Consider the following 16189-nt stretch of genomic DNA (forward strand, 5'->3'; position numbering starts at 1 on the left):
CTCAGTGGGACGATAGTAGACAAGGTATGAAAACATTTTGATTTTTTCAATGGTTCGGTAATTTCTCGAAATTCGACCGGCTTGTTGGAAAAGGCTGTTACATTGCTTAAGGTTTTCTCATATTCTGGCATAGATGATGTTCGGGATCTGGCGCTGAGTCTCCTCAACGTGCAGGGCGAATTGACACCTGGAGCCAGAAATGTTTGCTCTGAAACTTCACCATAGGGAGGTTTTGTTTCGAGATTCCTCCAGTCTGCCATGCTTAGGTTCCTACCCTTAGCATTTTCTACCTTCATGGAATATTGAAATTCCGGCTGGATCTCAGCAAAGACAATATTCTGACCCTTGTTTTGGTTTTCTTGTAGCTCTGTGTCTGTTCCAAAGTCAGCCTGATATAAAGGTTGCTCGTTACTCTCTGGCTTTTGCAGAAGCGGCTTGGAAATACTCCGGTTCCTGTTCATTGAAGCTCCTCTCCAGCCTAATTTCCGTGCTTGGAAAGCTTTCTTTTCATCTACGCCACGAGAGTCTGTACCACTTGCCTCAGCTCTCTTAGATTGTGGAGTTCTGAGGGCGGCGAAGTCGTTTATACTGTCATAATCATTGCTATTGGTCTGCAACTTTCTTAAGCACGACACGTTTCTTCCTCGCCGAAGAACAGGACTACAACTATTCGACTGCAGTTTGGGTGATGAAGGTGTCGCCTGCACTCCCTTCTCTTTAGGAGTGGTTTCTTGCTCAAAAGCTTTCATTGTCAATTTTTTTGTCTCTTGTATTCTGCCCCCAGAGTTGTCAGCCGCAGCAGCCCTTGAGTCAGAGCTATTATCGGAGTCGCTAGTATTTTGTCTAATTTTGTTTAAACACGACAAGCTTCGTGCTCGTTGAAGAACAGGGCTGCGACGAGTCGACAAGAGCTTAGGTGATGAAGGATTTGAGAAGGGCGTAGGTGATGAAAGTTTTTTGTTTGTCCTCTGGAGTTATTTCTTGTTTAAAAGCTTGACTTGTCAAGTTTTTTGTCTGAAAAGCTTTTTACGTTTTGTCGCCAGACTGGTGGACCACTGCAGCCCTTGCATCAGCTTTTTTCAGGTTTGGTAGTCTTAGGTCAATAAAGAAAATACTTTTATTTGCATCAGTTGCATTATTTGGCGCTTTGTTGAAACGGGGAGAGCTTTGTCCTCGTTGAAGAACAGGGTCCCTACGATGCCAGTGCAGTTTTGGCGACGAGAGAATACCATTGGGAATGATGTCTTTCCAATTTGCCTGCATTGTCAAGTTTTCAGTTTGCGAAACGTTCTGTATTTTGCCATCGGACTGCTCGACCGCTGCAACACTTACATCAGCTCTCTTTGGACTTTGGCCGGCTTTGGGAACATTGTTGATATCGAGATCTGTGATGTTATTTGCTAATTGATTCGAGCAGGTTAACCTTTTACATCGTTGAACTGTGGGAGATGAAGGAACCCCGAGCATGGGTGAAGTACAGCCAAGGAGAAAATTTCCCTCGTTTTCAGCATCATTTTTCACAGTCGGAATACAAAGAAACTGTATATTTTGAATTTCAGGTGTGTCTTCTTGAAGATGATTGATAGGTGTCAGTAAGTAGCCCGGAAGCAGCCAGGCACACCAAACAGATGTTGGACATTGGACTAAAATTTTCACTAAATAGTTTTCTTCTTGGTCTGACAATATTAACTAGTTGATATCTGTTTTTTTTTTTTTTTTTTTATTAGCCACTAATAAACATTATTTTATTTTGTTTTTTAATACCAATAATAACAATAATAATAATAATAATTTTTTTTTTTTAAATGAAGCACTTTATTAATACACCTAAAACACACGTACATTACACTTACATGCACTGTTGAAGTTTTACAATGTTCAATAACTTTTCTCATACACGAAAGAAAAAGAAAACGTGACAGCTAAGTAACTACACAGAACAAGAAAAAAATATACAAATACAAAAAAAAAAAAAAAAAAAAGGTGGGGGTCTATGCATTATCTTTAAGTATTACAATTTTTAACGCTACATTATTGATATTAATTGAGAGCATTTTTGGATTTACTACGTTTACCTTGTATTGTAATAACTTTGTTAATTAATCAACTTAATACCCCATAAGTGGTGCTTTTTAGATAAGCGATTTTACGTTTAAGCACATTTTTCTAGTTTCCATTGAACAATCAGTTTATTTACAAGTTCATCTAGAGACAATTCTTTCTGAAGATATTTAGAAGCATAGATATATTGTTTGACCAGGATGATGAACAAATCTAGCTTGCGTTTTAAAGGGTCTGACAGCACATCAGTCACGTGACTTGTGTCATGAAAAGCAATTTGTTCTTTTGAAAGTATTATCTCAGTACTTTGAGAATGATTGAACCATGATATAATTTGTGAATAAAGTTTTACAGACTCCTTGCAATCAATAAACGTATGTTCTATTGAATCCGCGTTAAAGCAATATATACATTTATTGTCCTCGGCTAAATGATATAGTTTAAGTTCTTTCTTCGTTACAATTGTTCTATGTAAGAAACGAAAACAAAATTGGCGAAGTTTATTGTCCTTAGTGAGGCGATATATATCTTGAAAGCATCCAATCCAGTCACCAAGTTTTTCAGGAAATTTACTCTGCCACTTTTTTACACCACTCGGGACAATAGGGGTATGATTATTAAACAATTGGTAATAATTTTTGCAGCGTGCTTCAGCCAGATTAATTAGTGTTTGATTTGAAAGAATGGATGGGGAGGTCGAAGAAAGATCAGCTGCAGGTATAAAAGTTTGAGTTGCTCTCCTTTTCAACTCAGATGGAATGGCTGAAATTAGCTGAAAGTAATGCATATAATTTGTGGTGATGTTAAACTTGTTGCTGAACTCTTCATATGATAGAAACTTTCCCTTAGAATTTAGCAAATCCTTTATCGTCACAATTCCGCGTTCAAACCACGATTTCCAAAATAGAGTTGCATTATCTATAATTATTGAATTGTTATTCCAAAGAATGAGTTCGCCATTTGGAAAGATGTTAGCTGTATTTTTGAGATCTTGAAAATATTGAAGAAGTTCTCGATAAAAGAGTGGCAGATCTGTTTTCAAACGTTTTACATTATAATTACACTTAAGGAGAAATAATAAACCACCATAATTTCGAAAATAGTAATTAGGGATTACCTTCCATTTATCGTCAGACTCGCCTAGTAATCTACCAATCCAAGCCAAGCGTAATGATTTAACGACCATGTAAAAATTAACAAAATTAATTCCTCCTTCTGCTACTGGTTGATACATAACCATTCTTTTTATTTTGTCTTTCCTGTTTTTCCATAGAAAGGCGAACAGATTCTCTTGAACTGTCTTAATAACCGATTCTGGAACGGTCAGCATAGATGCTGCATACACTAGCTGTGATATACCTAAAGCTTTCACCAGTAAAGACTTTCCATATATTGTGAGGTCTCTTGAAAGCCATAAATTTAATTTTGTTTTCATTTTGTTGATCTTATCATAAAAATTTTTCTCAGTACATTTACTTTTGTTGTAGGATAAATGGACGCCAAGAACTTTAATGGGTTCTTTAGTTGTTTTAAAGTCAAGTACTTTCAAATTACTATCTTTCACAGAGCCGATCCACATAACTTTAGTTTTCTTCTTATTTAATTTCAATCCAGAAATAATTCCAAAACAATCCAAGATCTGTAAATAGGGTTTGAGAGATTCAACATTTTTCGTTGTTATAGTGGTGTCATCAGCAAATTGTGAGATTTTGATCACCTGGTCATCTGGGAGGTCAACGCCTCTGCAGCTTGGTTCTTGGCGTATCTTTATTGCTAGCAGTTCCACCGCAAGGATAAATAAGAGAGGACTTAGCGGGCAACCTTGACGAACTCCTCTTGATATATTGAAATAGTTGGTCAAAAATCCACCATTTATAACTGCGCTTTGTACACCATTATAAAAGATTGATATCCATCTTTTGACATTTGGGCCAAAATTGAAAACATTCAAGGCTTTAGCAATAAGATCCCATTCAAGGCTATCAAAAGCCTTCCCGAAGTCTATAAAAAGGAGACGTCCCGAGGTCTTTTTAGCATTTAGATATTCAATTATATCGCTTAAAAGTCTTATGTTCTGGCCTATATACCTTAACAAATCCAGTTTGATCTGAATTAATTAATTTTGGGGGGTATTTTTCTATTCTTTTTGCCAAAGCTTTAGTCAAAATTTTATAATCAATATTTAGCAGTGATATTGGACGCCGGTTGGAAAGTTCGGACAGATCCCCATCAGCTTTTGGTATTAACGTTATTATTCCCCTCCTTTGAGAAATAGATAAAGACCCACCTTGAAAAGCTGCATTATAAGAATTTAGCAGATCTCGCTAAATGAGATCATAAAAAGACTCATAAAATTCTTTAGTGAATCCATCCTCACCGGGAGTTTTGTTGTCCGAGAAAGAGCTCACCGCCTCTTTTAATTCTTCAAAGGTAAAATCATGTTCTAGCGAATCTTGCTCATCAACATTCAGTTGAGGGATTTCAATACCTCCAACAAAAGACTCGAAACTCTTGTTTTCACCTTGAGATTCACTTTTTAGATTTTTGGATGTGTACATATTACTATAAAATTTCTCCAATTCTTTCTCGATCTGTTTTGGTTCTGATACTCTATCGCCATTCTCTAATTTCACCTCGCGTATAAGTTTTTTTTCATAATTCGTCTTCTCCAAGTTAAAAAAATATTTTGTGGGTTTTTCGCCCTGTTCCAACCATTTTACTTTAGGTCTAAAGATAGCCTCTTTTCCTTTCTGTTCATATATCTTTTTCAATTCTTCTTCGGCGGCTTCATACTCCACAAAGATGTTTCGATCTAAAATTTCAAAATCCGTATTACAAATTTTATAGTCGAGGTCTTGTAGTTCTTTTTGAAGTGTTGATTCCCTTTTCCTAAGTTCTAATCTTTTTTCTTTAGAATATTTAATTGTTTTCATTCGTAATTCCATTTTGATTAATTCCCACAATAATTGCTTATCTTTAACATAGACGTATTTCTCGTGTATTTGGGGATAAAAGAATACAATACGTTCTTTAAAATCATCATCTTCTAGAAGAGAGTTGTTGAATTTCCAGGTGCCCGGACCTCTGTTGAACTCATTTCTAATGTTAATTTTTAAAAAGGTAGCTTTATGATCCGGTGCAATTGACACTCGAATCTCAGCAGTTTGGACTTCAATGGAGATCGAGCGGGAAACAAGAATGAAATCTACTCTCGATTTCAAGTTTATAGTTTTAGATTCGTAGGTAAAGGATTTTGTGTTTGGATGCAATTTTCGATAGATATCTATAAGGTTCAATTCGTTCATAAGATTGCTAACCGCGTCTCTATAGTTTGTGGATTTCCAAACTACACCCCCACTTTTTATCTGCTTTAGAAAGTGTACAGTTCCAATCACCCGCGATAATTAACCTAGGGGAGTCCGTTTTTCTCACGAGAAATTCACTTAAATTCTTTATAAATTCGTTTTGTTCTCGATAATCAGTTGGTGCATAGATATTTACAATGAAAAATGTTTCCTCGAAGATTTTAAGTTTTGAAATCAAAATTCTGCCTTGATGATCCGATTGAACGACGTCGAAGTTAATAGATGAATTTGGATTCAATAGAATGCATACGCCCTTAGAATGCGCAGTTCCGTGGCAAAAGAGAATTTTTCCGCGCCATTCCGCCGACCATATTTTCTCATCATCCGGTTGCGAATACTTCTCCTGTAAACAAAAGATAGTAGCTTTTTGCTGTTTTAAATAACAAAACATTGCTCTCCTTTTGTTTGGATTTCTTATACCTCGCACATTTAGCGAGAGAATTTTTAATTTGCATGCCATTGCTGTGTGAAAAGGTTGATTGCATAACCTATATTGTTAAAGAAATGCATGACCCAAAGGTTGAAAATCTTTACGTAAAAAGAGACGAAAAAAGACATAAAGCTAACAAAACACTGCTTAATTAAGGTAAAAAAAAGTACAAGACAAATTAAAGTTAAAGAATTAATTAGCAAAAAACAGAATAATGTACCTAGTAGCTCAACAAAGAAAGTTTGGCACAACTAAACAACAACGTCTTCTCACTTCTGGGAATTAACAAACTAACCGGCTATCTGAGCCTCGAAATCCTAGGTGTTTACTAGAGAGGTCGACAACTTGACGTATTTAAGTATGCAAAATTAACAAAGCTAAAAATTTGTTTAAGGTTCATCATTTTAGATTTATAAAGCCTTTAGATCTTCGTAGGAGTCAATCCTTTGAGCTTTGGAAGTGAGTTCCGGTTTGAAGAAAATTTTCCCGTCTACAGTCCACGCTTTGCCGTTATGATATTTTTTCCTAACTTTTCTTACCTCTTTAAAGAGCTCAGTCCTCCATGATGTTAAATTCTCATTGATGTAAATCTTGCCCGGTCCTAAGCCATGTGAGGTCACATTTCTAAGATACGATCTAGCTTTATATAACTTGTTCTTGGCGTTGTAACTTGCAAAACGGACGATAATTGGACGAGGTTCGGTCTTAGATTTTGTGTTTAATCTATGAACTATGTCAATAGAGTTCTAAAGCTTTGACGTCACGTTGTCATGGAAGCAGAATTTTCTGTTCTAAACAAACGCGCTCAGCGAGAAAAATGGCGTCGCTTTCAATCGCTTCGTTGATCTCTTTCTTCTTTGAAGAAAAAAAATCCATTGAGCGGGGAGAAAATCATTATAAATCGGATCATATTGAGTCATTCAGTTACCAACAGGGTGTTCTACGCGGAGAGGTCCATGCAAGCATGAAAAAAAAGGTCTACAAAGTCACGGTGAGTAGAGCGATCGTTTTTAAACAGTTGCCGAAGTAATATTTGTAGATATTCAGCACGCATCCTCTTGTTTTCTCCTTAAATTTCACGATTCAGCGTTAGTCAGTTTATATTTATTTCAACTTCTACGGCTCCTTGAAACAGTTAAAGCGTGTAGGCCTTTTTCGTCCGAAAATCGTAAAGCTACGATCGTCTATCAGAGAAGTTATGTTGACTTAGTTTTCTTATGTTGTACTTCTCATCTGAACCCTTTTAGATATACCTAAATGAGCAATTTGACATAAAATCCACGGAGTGTGAATGTCCAAGGGGTAAATTCAAATGCAGCCACGCAGCTGCACTTTTTATCCACGGCATTCACAACCTCAGCCGCACGGACATCGAGTGCCAATGGAGGAAGAGGAAGTCAAACAGCTCCCTGTCACTGCTGGCAGTCGAAGAAATGTTTCCCCTGCCAAAGAAGTATGTGGCGATCTCTAGAACTCCTGATGCATTAGATCGGTCTGCACTCTATGAAGACTTGAAAGAGTATGGTAGATTCACTGGTCTGTGCTGGCTTATGAGCCCTGAACCAGCACCCGAAGCCAAACTGCCCATTCCAACAATTGAAGAAATTATTTATTCAGACGAGTTTCTTCAAACCAGAGAGTCCCAACAACAGCTGGATTGCTTGGTGCGTAAAGCCAAGGTCGACGAAAGGGATATCGTCTTAGTCAGTGAAATGACTGTGGGCCAGCGAGACAACCCAACCTGGCATCTTGCAAGAAGAGGAAGACTGACTGCAAGCAATTTTGGCTCTGTTTTGCAGGCAAAAAGAGTCACTCCATCCCTTCTGAAACGACTCCTTGGGGAGTATGATTTGTCCCGAGTTAAGGCAGTACAGTGGGGGGTAAACAATGAAACAGAAACTCTCAGAGCATTTACAAGGTTAACTGGAAAGACTGTCCTGGAAACTGGAATATGGCTGGATGCTTCTGGAATTATTGGTGCCTCCCCTGATGGCCTAGTGGATGAAGATTCTGTTTTGGAAGCAAAGTGTCCCTACACGGAAAGAAACATGACAATTGAAGAGGCAGTCAACACCTCTCCCAATTTCTGCTTGGAGAAAACTGAAGGTGGCCAATATGCTTTGAAGAAAGAACATGTTTATTGGCATCAAATTCAAGGGGAGATGTACTTCTCTCGCCGGAAGTTTTGTTATTTTGTTATCTGGACAGCTAATTCACATTCAAAAGTTTTCCCAATTCAGTTACATTCTCCGCATTATCTTCTTCTTCGCGTTCAGCGATCCCATGTATCACTAGATTAAACTTTCGAGTGTACTGTTCTAAATCGTCATGTCTTGCTTCAACATCGTCCAATCTTTGTTCTATTTCTTTCGAATGTGCTTTGGACTTCGACAGGTCATCTTCAAGTGATTTTACTTTGGATTTTAAGCTCTTGTTTTCTTCCATCAAAATATTTACTTGGACCTTTGTGGAAGCTAAATTTTCTTGCAGCTCTTTGTAAGTTACCTTTAACAAGTCCACGTCATTTACTAGCTTCTCTGTGTTTGATTTGATTTCCGTGAGAACTTTCCACACATCGGCCAGTGATGGCGCCTCGTCGATGCTGTCTTCGGACGCCATTTGTGGGCCTGAAACTTCGTCTTGGAATGTTGAAGAGCCTTCTAAACTTGAGGAACTACTTAACTTCTTGCGTTTTCTTCTTCTATTTCTTGTCATATTCAACTATCCCCTACATTTTCAAGCATTTTGCCTCTCGAGCGAGCGAACTTAAAAACGTGCGTCCATCCTTGGCGTCAGCTCGTCCCAGTCAACTAGTTGATATCTTACTAAACCCATTCGATCACAGTAACTTCAGACCTTCAGGAAGTCTTCCCTAAAGAAAGATATGAGTGCCAATTTTCCTTCTGTTTTGAACTTTTTAAAACGATAAAATTTATTCAGTTGGGTGTGTAGGTGCTGTAATCTGTTGTAAAGGTTTAAGTTACAGATAAACCAGTGATATTTCGGGAATGAAACCAGCCTTGAATTAGTGACAATCTTAGTCCAAGACTCTATCCAATCCAATCGTTTGTCTCAAGACCCATCTTTTTCCAGTGCCAAGCCCTGACGGCTAAAGGGTGCAGGCAACCCACGGGACGAGATTCAGGAAAGGCCTGGGGACGAGGTTGATGTTGAATTGAAAACTGTAAAGGTGAAGCAAATTGTTTTCAAATTCTGCCTTCGTGTCTTTGAAAAATAGCTTAAACCTAACTATAGACTTCTCTCCCCCAGTGGTACGGAGCGAAAGTTCTTAGTCATTGTTTTGACCAAAAAATACGTCACAATCAACGTAAAACCATTTAACTTCGCGCAAAACCGCAAAAAACAAAGTGCTTAATAGCGGCTGCCAAATATTTTATATGTCCTTCATTTTTGTTTGCGTAAACCTGTTTCCAAAATAGGTGTTTAGCTAAATTCCATTAAGTACTCAGGCTAGTTATTTGTCAATCATTCCTTCGTACTCGAAATATGTTAAACTGCCAAAATATTCTTTTTGTCACTGATTGTTAAGAATTCTTTACATAACGTTCAATGAATTTTATACTCAAAAATATACCTTATTGGTATTATGTAGCTGTTCTTCATACCCTTTTTCGTACCGCTACGCTAAATTATTAGTGCATTATAACTCTGACATTGGTTTCCCAAATCAGTACCAGTTACAGCAGCCCTGCCTAGTCAATTAGTTAATGTGTTAAAGGTACCATGATATAATGATCTCTTTTCAATGTGACAGAGACAAGCTGACTATCTCATAGTCTAAAGGAGGCGCCAACCCGTCGACCACCTAATCCATCCATTTACAGTTAATAGCTATATGAGAACAATCGTACGTGGCAAAGAATGATTTATTTGTTTTTAAACAGCGCTAATTCTATGACTGTAAACCTCTTAGAAGTTAAAATTCAATACTTTAACGGAAATCGAAAAGTTTAAAGTTTACAATAAATTGTTTCTGTGTTGTTCTAATTCATGTAATGAAACTTTAATTCGAACCTTAAATAAGAAGAAATTGTTGTTTAATCGCGAGCATGGCTGTAATTGGATTATCATTGTTATTTTGTCCCTGTGTAGAAGCTATATTTTTCCCGCTTTTTGTAATATTGTGTCTCGCTTAAACTTCCGCCGCTCAGAACCGAGACGAAATGCAATCTGGCTCCACCCAGATCAGATTTCTAATCTTCTGAGCATTTGCTTACAGCAGTTTGATTGCTTTCCACTCAGGCTGGAAGCGAAGTAATGTCTCGAATAAACAAAAAATAGGAAAAAAATTATTCTTTCAGTGATCGATTTGTCGTATAATGCGGTCCGGAAAATAGAACGGTGCTGAGGGAAAGATTTATTATCATATGATAGCAAGGGCACTTCAGTCGGTGGAAAACAAATAATTTGTTGAGGTGTGACTAATAGGTAGTCACCACTTCTCACAACGCTCTGTCTATTACAAAATAACTTTAGTAACTAGGGCTTTTTACTGGTTTGCTAAATTATGGTAACCTTATCCTCCTCTTTTCCGTAGACTTTATAAAAAATTATATAGGAGACAAATAAGTAATCAATTGGAGAAACGCTCGCAAAAATGTTAGGAAAAAACAGGAGGGGTAAAGACTCTTGGCTTAAACAACGTCAGTCACTTTGGTCTGTGAAATAAAATCAAACTGGACTCTTAGGAAGGTTCTCAAAATGTGATATGGGCAGATATATTTTTTCACACAGAAAGATTTGATCTCATAATGTAGCGGTATCTAGTGAGATTATCTAATGAACTTTTGATGTGTTGGTAAGAATATTGCATTGATATTGTGGACGAATTCATGTGGAAAACGTTTGTTTGATGAACTGAAAAGGAAGCAACCTAGTACATGTATTTGTTTTCTGAAAGATGCACATGGTGAAACTCAGAACGCTGACGGGAAAATCTCGACAACACAGACGGTTTCAGTATAAACTAAAGTGCATGCTACATCTGCCATGCCCTGATACAAGAACATCAAGTTCTAGAGGTCATTTTTAACGACTCTTCCGTAAATTCATACACTTAATACGTTTTCAATATCACATTTTCACTAACCAACCTCAAGTTGTACAGCCTCTCGGCTTGCAGCCCTTTGACTTTTCCTGTGACCAAACTTTTCAAAGATGTAATGTTTTTGTTTCAACTTCAGCGTATTACTATGTGAACGAAAGGTTCTCAGCATTCCCCTTTCCTCCTTCTCCAAAGACACAAGCGTTTGCTTCAATATCTTGCTATTCATCTTATGAAAGATACACTCGAACAAGGGTTACTTCTTGTACTTCAAAAAAAAAAAAGAGTAGTGCTAATGTCTCTTCTTACAAGAACAGAAAACAAAACACTGGGGTTACCACACATGTTTACAGCCGATATTTATGTGTACTGGGTGACAGGTCAATACGGCAGATATTTACTTAGCGCTCATTGGCTGGGGGACTGATAACCCATAAATCATGCAGCGGGTCCTTTTGTAGAATCACAAAACCACTCGCTAACAAACAAAGCGAAATATTGTGAATTGGGAATCTTGCTTTATTACGTTGATTTGCTAGTAATAAGCTTGGAATTATCATCAATGATATGGTACCAAAAACTGAATATAAATAAATTACTATTGTGTGGTCAAGTTGTAAACAAAACGAAGCGGGTGCTGTAAAGCATCACTTTATCAATCGTTGAGCAAAGTACATTGTTTGACTTTCTCAGAATCCCGTAAAGACTTGCTATTTACAGTAATTACACGAAGCAGCGCTGACATAAAAACGTAGCGCTTAATCTTTTTCAAAAACCCAGGATATAAAGTCAATTTTCTCGTCGTCTTCATTGGAAGGCAGCCTCAGGTATCTACAGTGCTCTAATTCTTGGTAAAGCTTATCCAAAGTATCTTGTTTCATCTTTAAAGCCAGACGGTCGAGCTCTCGCTGTTTTCGCAGAGCAACCATTCCGCTCAGGAACATGTTCACGTTAAAAACCTTCCTCAGTACTTTCATCCAATTCGGTTCACCCATGGCTACGAGGACTTCTTCTTCTTTAGTTTCAAGACTTTTATCCAGCAGGCGTTTCCTTGGTTTGATGGATTCCTTTCGCTTAGGAATGTTCATTTGAATTTCTTCTTTGGAACACTGGCCCAGCGATGAAGACAAGGACATCGATCTTGCAGCCAGTTTTTCTCGTTTTGAAGAGGTGTTCTTAAACACGGTTGTTTCTTTGTTCGTGAGCTCACCTCGCTTACTGACAGTTTGACCAGTCTTGTATTTAACAGATATCTTTCTAGCAGCACCAAATCCACTGGGGGCCTCTATGGAACATTCAGTGGGGACTTTTGATACATAACTACTTGAAGAATCTCTCGTAACATTTTCCTGTCTGCTTAAACGTTGATGCCGGCGCTGCGATGACGGAAACATGGGATCTGGATTTACGGCGTCTTTACCGCCGACTGGCGATAGAGCCATACCACTTGCGTTTCCTTCAGTGACTCCGCCAGCCTTATAGCCCATGCCGGAAGCTTGACATTCTTCGCTCTCTGGAACTGGTGGAAGACTTTCTAAAGCCTTCAAAGAATTCAATGAGTTTGATTTCCTAACTGGGTGCTCTGGTACAGAAAGAAGATTTCTGCGGAGAGCGTCCTCTGCCGTCGGGAAAGTCTTCTTGTTCCATGAAGTGTTTAAGTCAGCCACAAAAACATTTTCGTCACTATGAAAACATGAAATGTCGTCTGAGGTATTTTCTGTTGAATCCCACAAACTCGACTGTCTGTGTGTCTGGGGCTGGTCTTTGTCAGAATAGCTCCTTTTTCGGGCGGTAACCGGTTGTGGTTCCGGTAGTTTGGGTAAAATTTTGCCATTCCATGTCTGCCGTCTGACCCGAGGACCATTGCCTTTCTTGTGTGGCTCTGTAGTGAAAAAAGAATTCGAATTGTCACTGTCACCATAGTTACCTCCCAGGATGCCTTTCGTCTCGTGTGCCTCCCTCGGAAACGCTTTGTCCGTTGACGTCATATTGTCTTTAACAACAATTGGAGGATTCCATGAGGGTTTTCGATTGACAGTGACAGGTGATTGGCAGCTGTCTTTTGATGTTGAACTCAAGGGTTCTGGTGTTTTTTTACCTTCTACTGATGGTAATCTCGGTAGCCTACAAAATAATGATTATAACATTTGTTACACTATGGGAATAGATCATCATCTCTTGCTATGGGAGAGTTTTACTTTCCATCAGGAGACAAAACTTGAGACAAGTAATCTAGTGTCTAGTCATTCGACTCGTGTAATGCTGCAGAGTGACACTTGTTGTCATTGTTAAAGGAATTCAGTCGCGGCATTTTGAGTTATTTCGGCCTCGTGCAAAATTACTTTTTATTACATTTAAACCTGAAAATAGTAGTTTATTAAGAAAGGAAACCACCAAATAGATAATAATAAACCAGACGGGAACAGGGATGGTTAAGAATGGAGAAGATTAACATGGACTACAAACGAGGAACTTGAAACACTTAGGCTAACCTTTTGAAGTTGCGCAAACCGTGATGTAGCTCCCTTAAGAATGATGTGCAAGATGCTTTTAGCTTTTTTAAAAGTCTGTGAATAAACCTACCGTGCAACAATTCTAAAGATGCCACAAACTGTACAAGCTGGATTACAAAATCAGGAATATATTATTGACTGACCTTCTGGAAGGCTGAGTCCATTCCCCATCGGCGAGGAATGTATCACCATCACTTGCGTTCACTGGACATTCCCTACACGCGAAAATGGACGTTGAACTCTGCCTTTTATCAAAACTAAAATGCAACTTCCCAAAGTCCAAGGGACAAGTTGCTCCCTGTTAAAAAGAAATACCTTTAAAGATAGTGAAATAACAAAATGTATTCATCATCATACACAGGTTCATTTCATTCATTGTAACGGTTTGCTGTAATTTTTTCCATCGCTTCTTTTATGTCGACGAATGGTAGAACTGAATACATTTTCTCTCAAAGAATACTAGGAGAACAAGCTCATGCACTGGTTTTCAGTGGTTTTAAGTAATTTTGGTTTTCAGTTGCTTGCTATTAAACCAAACCAAATATAAGGCATTGTGGAATTAACATATAAAAAAGGAACAAGTCGGTAAACTTTGAAAACCAAAGCGCTGTTCATGACGAAGTCATATCGGATAAATAACTGTTCAAGATGAGGGTTGCCTGGTATACAGCTGATGTTTTTAAACATATATTGACCACCGCAAGAAACACTTCTAAATGAGAATGATGTGGTAAATCGTTATCCCAGAATATTATCTCAATTTAATTCAATTTTATTTATAAACGCTTGTTATGGTCAACATGTACAAATGCTGGTTTCCATGCCAAAATTCAGTTGAGCGATTGAAACTAAAATTCAAATAATACGGGTCTGCAAACGTAAAAATTGTAAAGTAATTGGTTCCGAGTTTAGATATTTTGATGACGATATATGATGCAAACACAAGGTTTCAGTGAACTAGAGCCCACTTAAAATATAAAACTTTAAGGTAAAAAGCTGTTAGAATTATGATTCTTAACGTTTTCGATCTGTTTGATCATCATCACTCTGATGATGATCAAACAGATCGAAAACGTTAAGACTAATTTTAACAGCTTTTTACCTTAAAGTTTTATATTTTACTTTTGTCAGCGAAGTGTATATAGAGCCCACTTAATATCCTGACTTCCTCATGGGGGTACTAACTGATCATTCATTTATCTTGACGTTATCGCGCTGTTCTCTAAATTCTATATAATGACGTCAATGTGGCTTACAGCTTTAAGCATTACCTCACCATTAGCCATTAGCTCCTGATATTTCCTAGAAACGTTTTTATTGCTTTCTTTATCGTTTTACTTTTCTTTTAAATTGCGCACGACATTTTGGTGAATTAGCTTGTTTACGTCATACAATCAATCAAGCGAATTCAAGTGTACGTTAATTTGATCTAAGTCTGCGGAACATGTAAAACAAGAACGAAACACTTCTTATGGCCGGAGCGAGCAATATCTGCTATTCCTCGATAAAAAATGTCTGTAGCTTACCATCTGTCCACAACAGATGAACTAACATTGAAACGACTTATTTTAGTTATTTTTCTCCTCAACTGAAGAATACATGTTCAAAATCAGAAATTAAAAAAATACGAATTTCATTTTCGAAATATTGGTAAAAACAGAGTACCACAAGACTATATTGCTCGCTGAAAGCATTCCTTTAATGTATCTGTCCCCTTAATTGTCACATTCATGCTCAAATTTAAATGAGTTGACTCTAAGCTCAAAATTTGGAGGTCATGTTTTAGAGTTAATCTAGAACAAGTTGTAAACATACCCAGAGTTTCCAAACAACGTAACAACTAGACGTATTTTCCTCCATAGCAGAAGTGAAACTGGTTTCAACAAACCAACTTGGTCTGCCGTAAATGTAATTATAACTTCCGTACACCACGGAGTCGCCAAATTAAATATTCTTCTTAGTCATCTAAATTTACGCCATCTTAATACAAAATAGATGTTGTTTACGTCCATTTCGATCTTCTGACGACTTACTAATCCCATGGCTTGGTCAATGTCTTTCACTTCAAGCACTTATAACGTCCCTATTTAACCCATTATCTGTTCATTATAGCTTCTTCCTCTAGTATGACTTCAAAAAGAATGTTAAATATATATAAACATTGTCTACAAACCGCTGATTGAGGACTCGGAGTCCCGGCTTTGTCAATGTGTGTCCCATTTACTTCATTTCTCCTGGCACAAGTCAAACTTCCCAATCGTTGTTCCTGCCTGATTTTCAATAACCTCGTCTCTGAACGAAACCGCCTCAGCAATCGCTTTTCCTCGAGTTCAATTGACCCGAGTTTGTTCTTCAATACTCTGTCCTCCATTTGATTTCTGAAAACGGCAGAGGAAACGTTGCGAAGAAATTGCCCCATGAGTATAACAAGTATCATTCAGCTGAGGTCTTTAAAGTATTATCTAGTATAATGTGTAAATGGGGTGAAATAAAGCCCCATAAACGAGGCTTTTACTTTTCTTATGTGTTGGTAAATCCGTAATTGACTGAAGTAATGCTGATTTCTTTCAATTGATTTCAATAGCCTTTTGTTTATTGCTCATTACAAAGTGAATTTCAGAAGTAACGGAGCCTGAAGTAATTAGCTTCGATTTAGATCATGCTGGGTCAATATTGTCTCAAAGACTGGGAATATTATGCTAGGCGATCATTCCTATAATTGTAACTGAAAATTAAATTTTACTTATGGTTGTTC

The 16189-nt window shown here is 37.6% G+C and overlaps 2 protein-coding genes across 2 annotated transcripts; one reads left to right on the top strand and one right to left on the bottom strand.

The window, feature by feature from the left end:
* The first annotated feature begins 6599 nt into the window (after nt 1-6599).
* LOC145482303 (uncharacterized) lies at nt 6600-8156 on the top strand. The gene is made up of 2 exons (XM_081460963.1): nt 6600-6847; nt 7104-8156. Exons 1-2 carry the CDS (start codon nt 6674-6676, stop codon nt 8154-8156), a joined length of 1227 nt encoding a protein of 408 aa, XP_081317089.1. The 5' UTR covers nt 6600-6673.
* Nucleotides 8157-11350: 3194 nt separating this feature from the next.
* Nucleotides 11351-16009, bottom strand: LOC145482304 (uncharacterized). The gene is made up of 3 exons (XM_081460964.1): nt 15542-16009; nt 13578-13732; nt 11351-13045 (listed from the first exon to the last, which is right to left on the bottom strand). Exons 1-3 carry the CDS (start codon nt 15869-15871, stop codon nt 11680-11682), a joined length of 1851 nt encoding a protein of 616 aa, XP_081317090.1. The 5' UTR covers nt 15872-16009; the 3' UTR covers nt 11351-11679.
* Between the last annotated feature and the right edge of the window lie 180 nt (nt 16010-16189).

The sequence above is a fragment of the Orbicella franksi genome, chromosome 3, assembly GCF_964199315.1.
Source record: "Orbicella franksi chromosome 3, jaOrbFran1.1, whole genome shotgun sequence".
Classification (NCBI taxonomy): domain Eukaryota; kingdom Metazoa; phylum Cnidaria; class Anthozoa; order Scleractinia; family Merulinidae; genus Orbicella; species Orbicella franksi.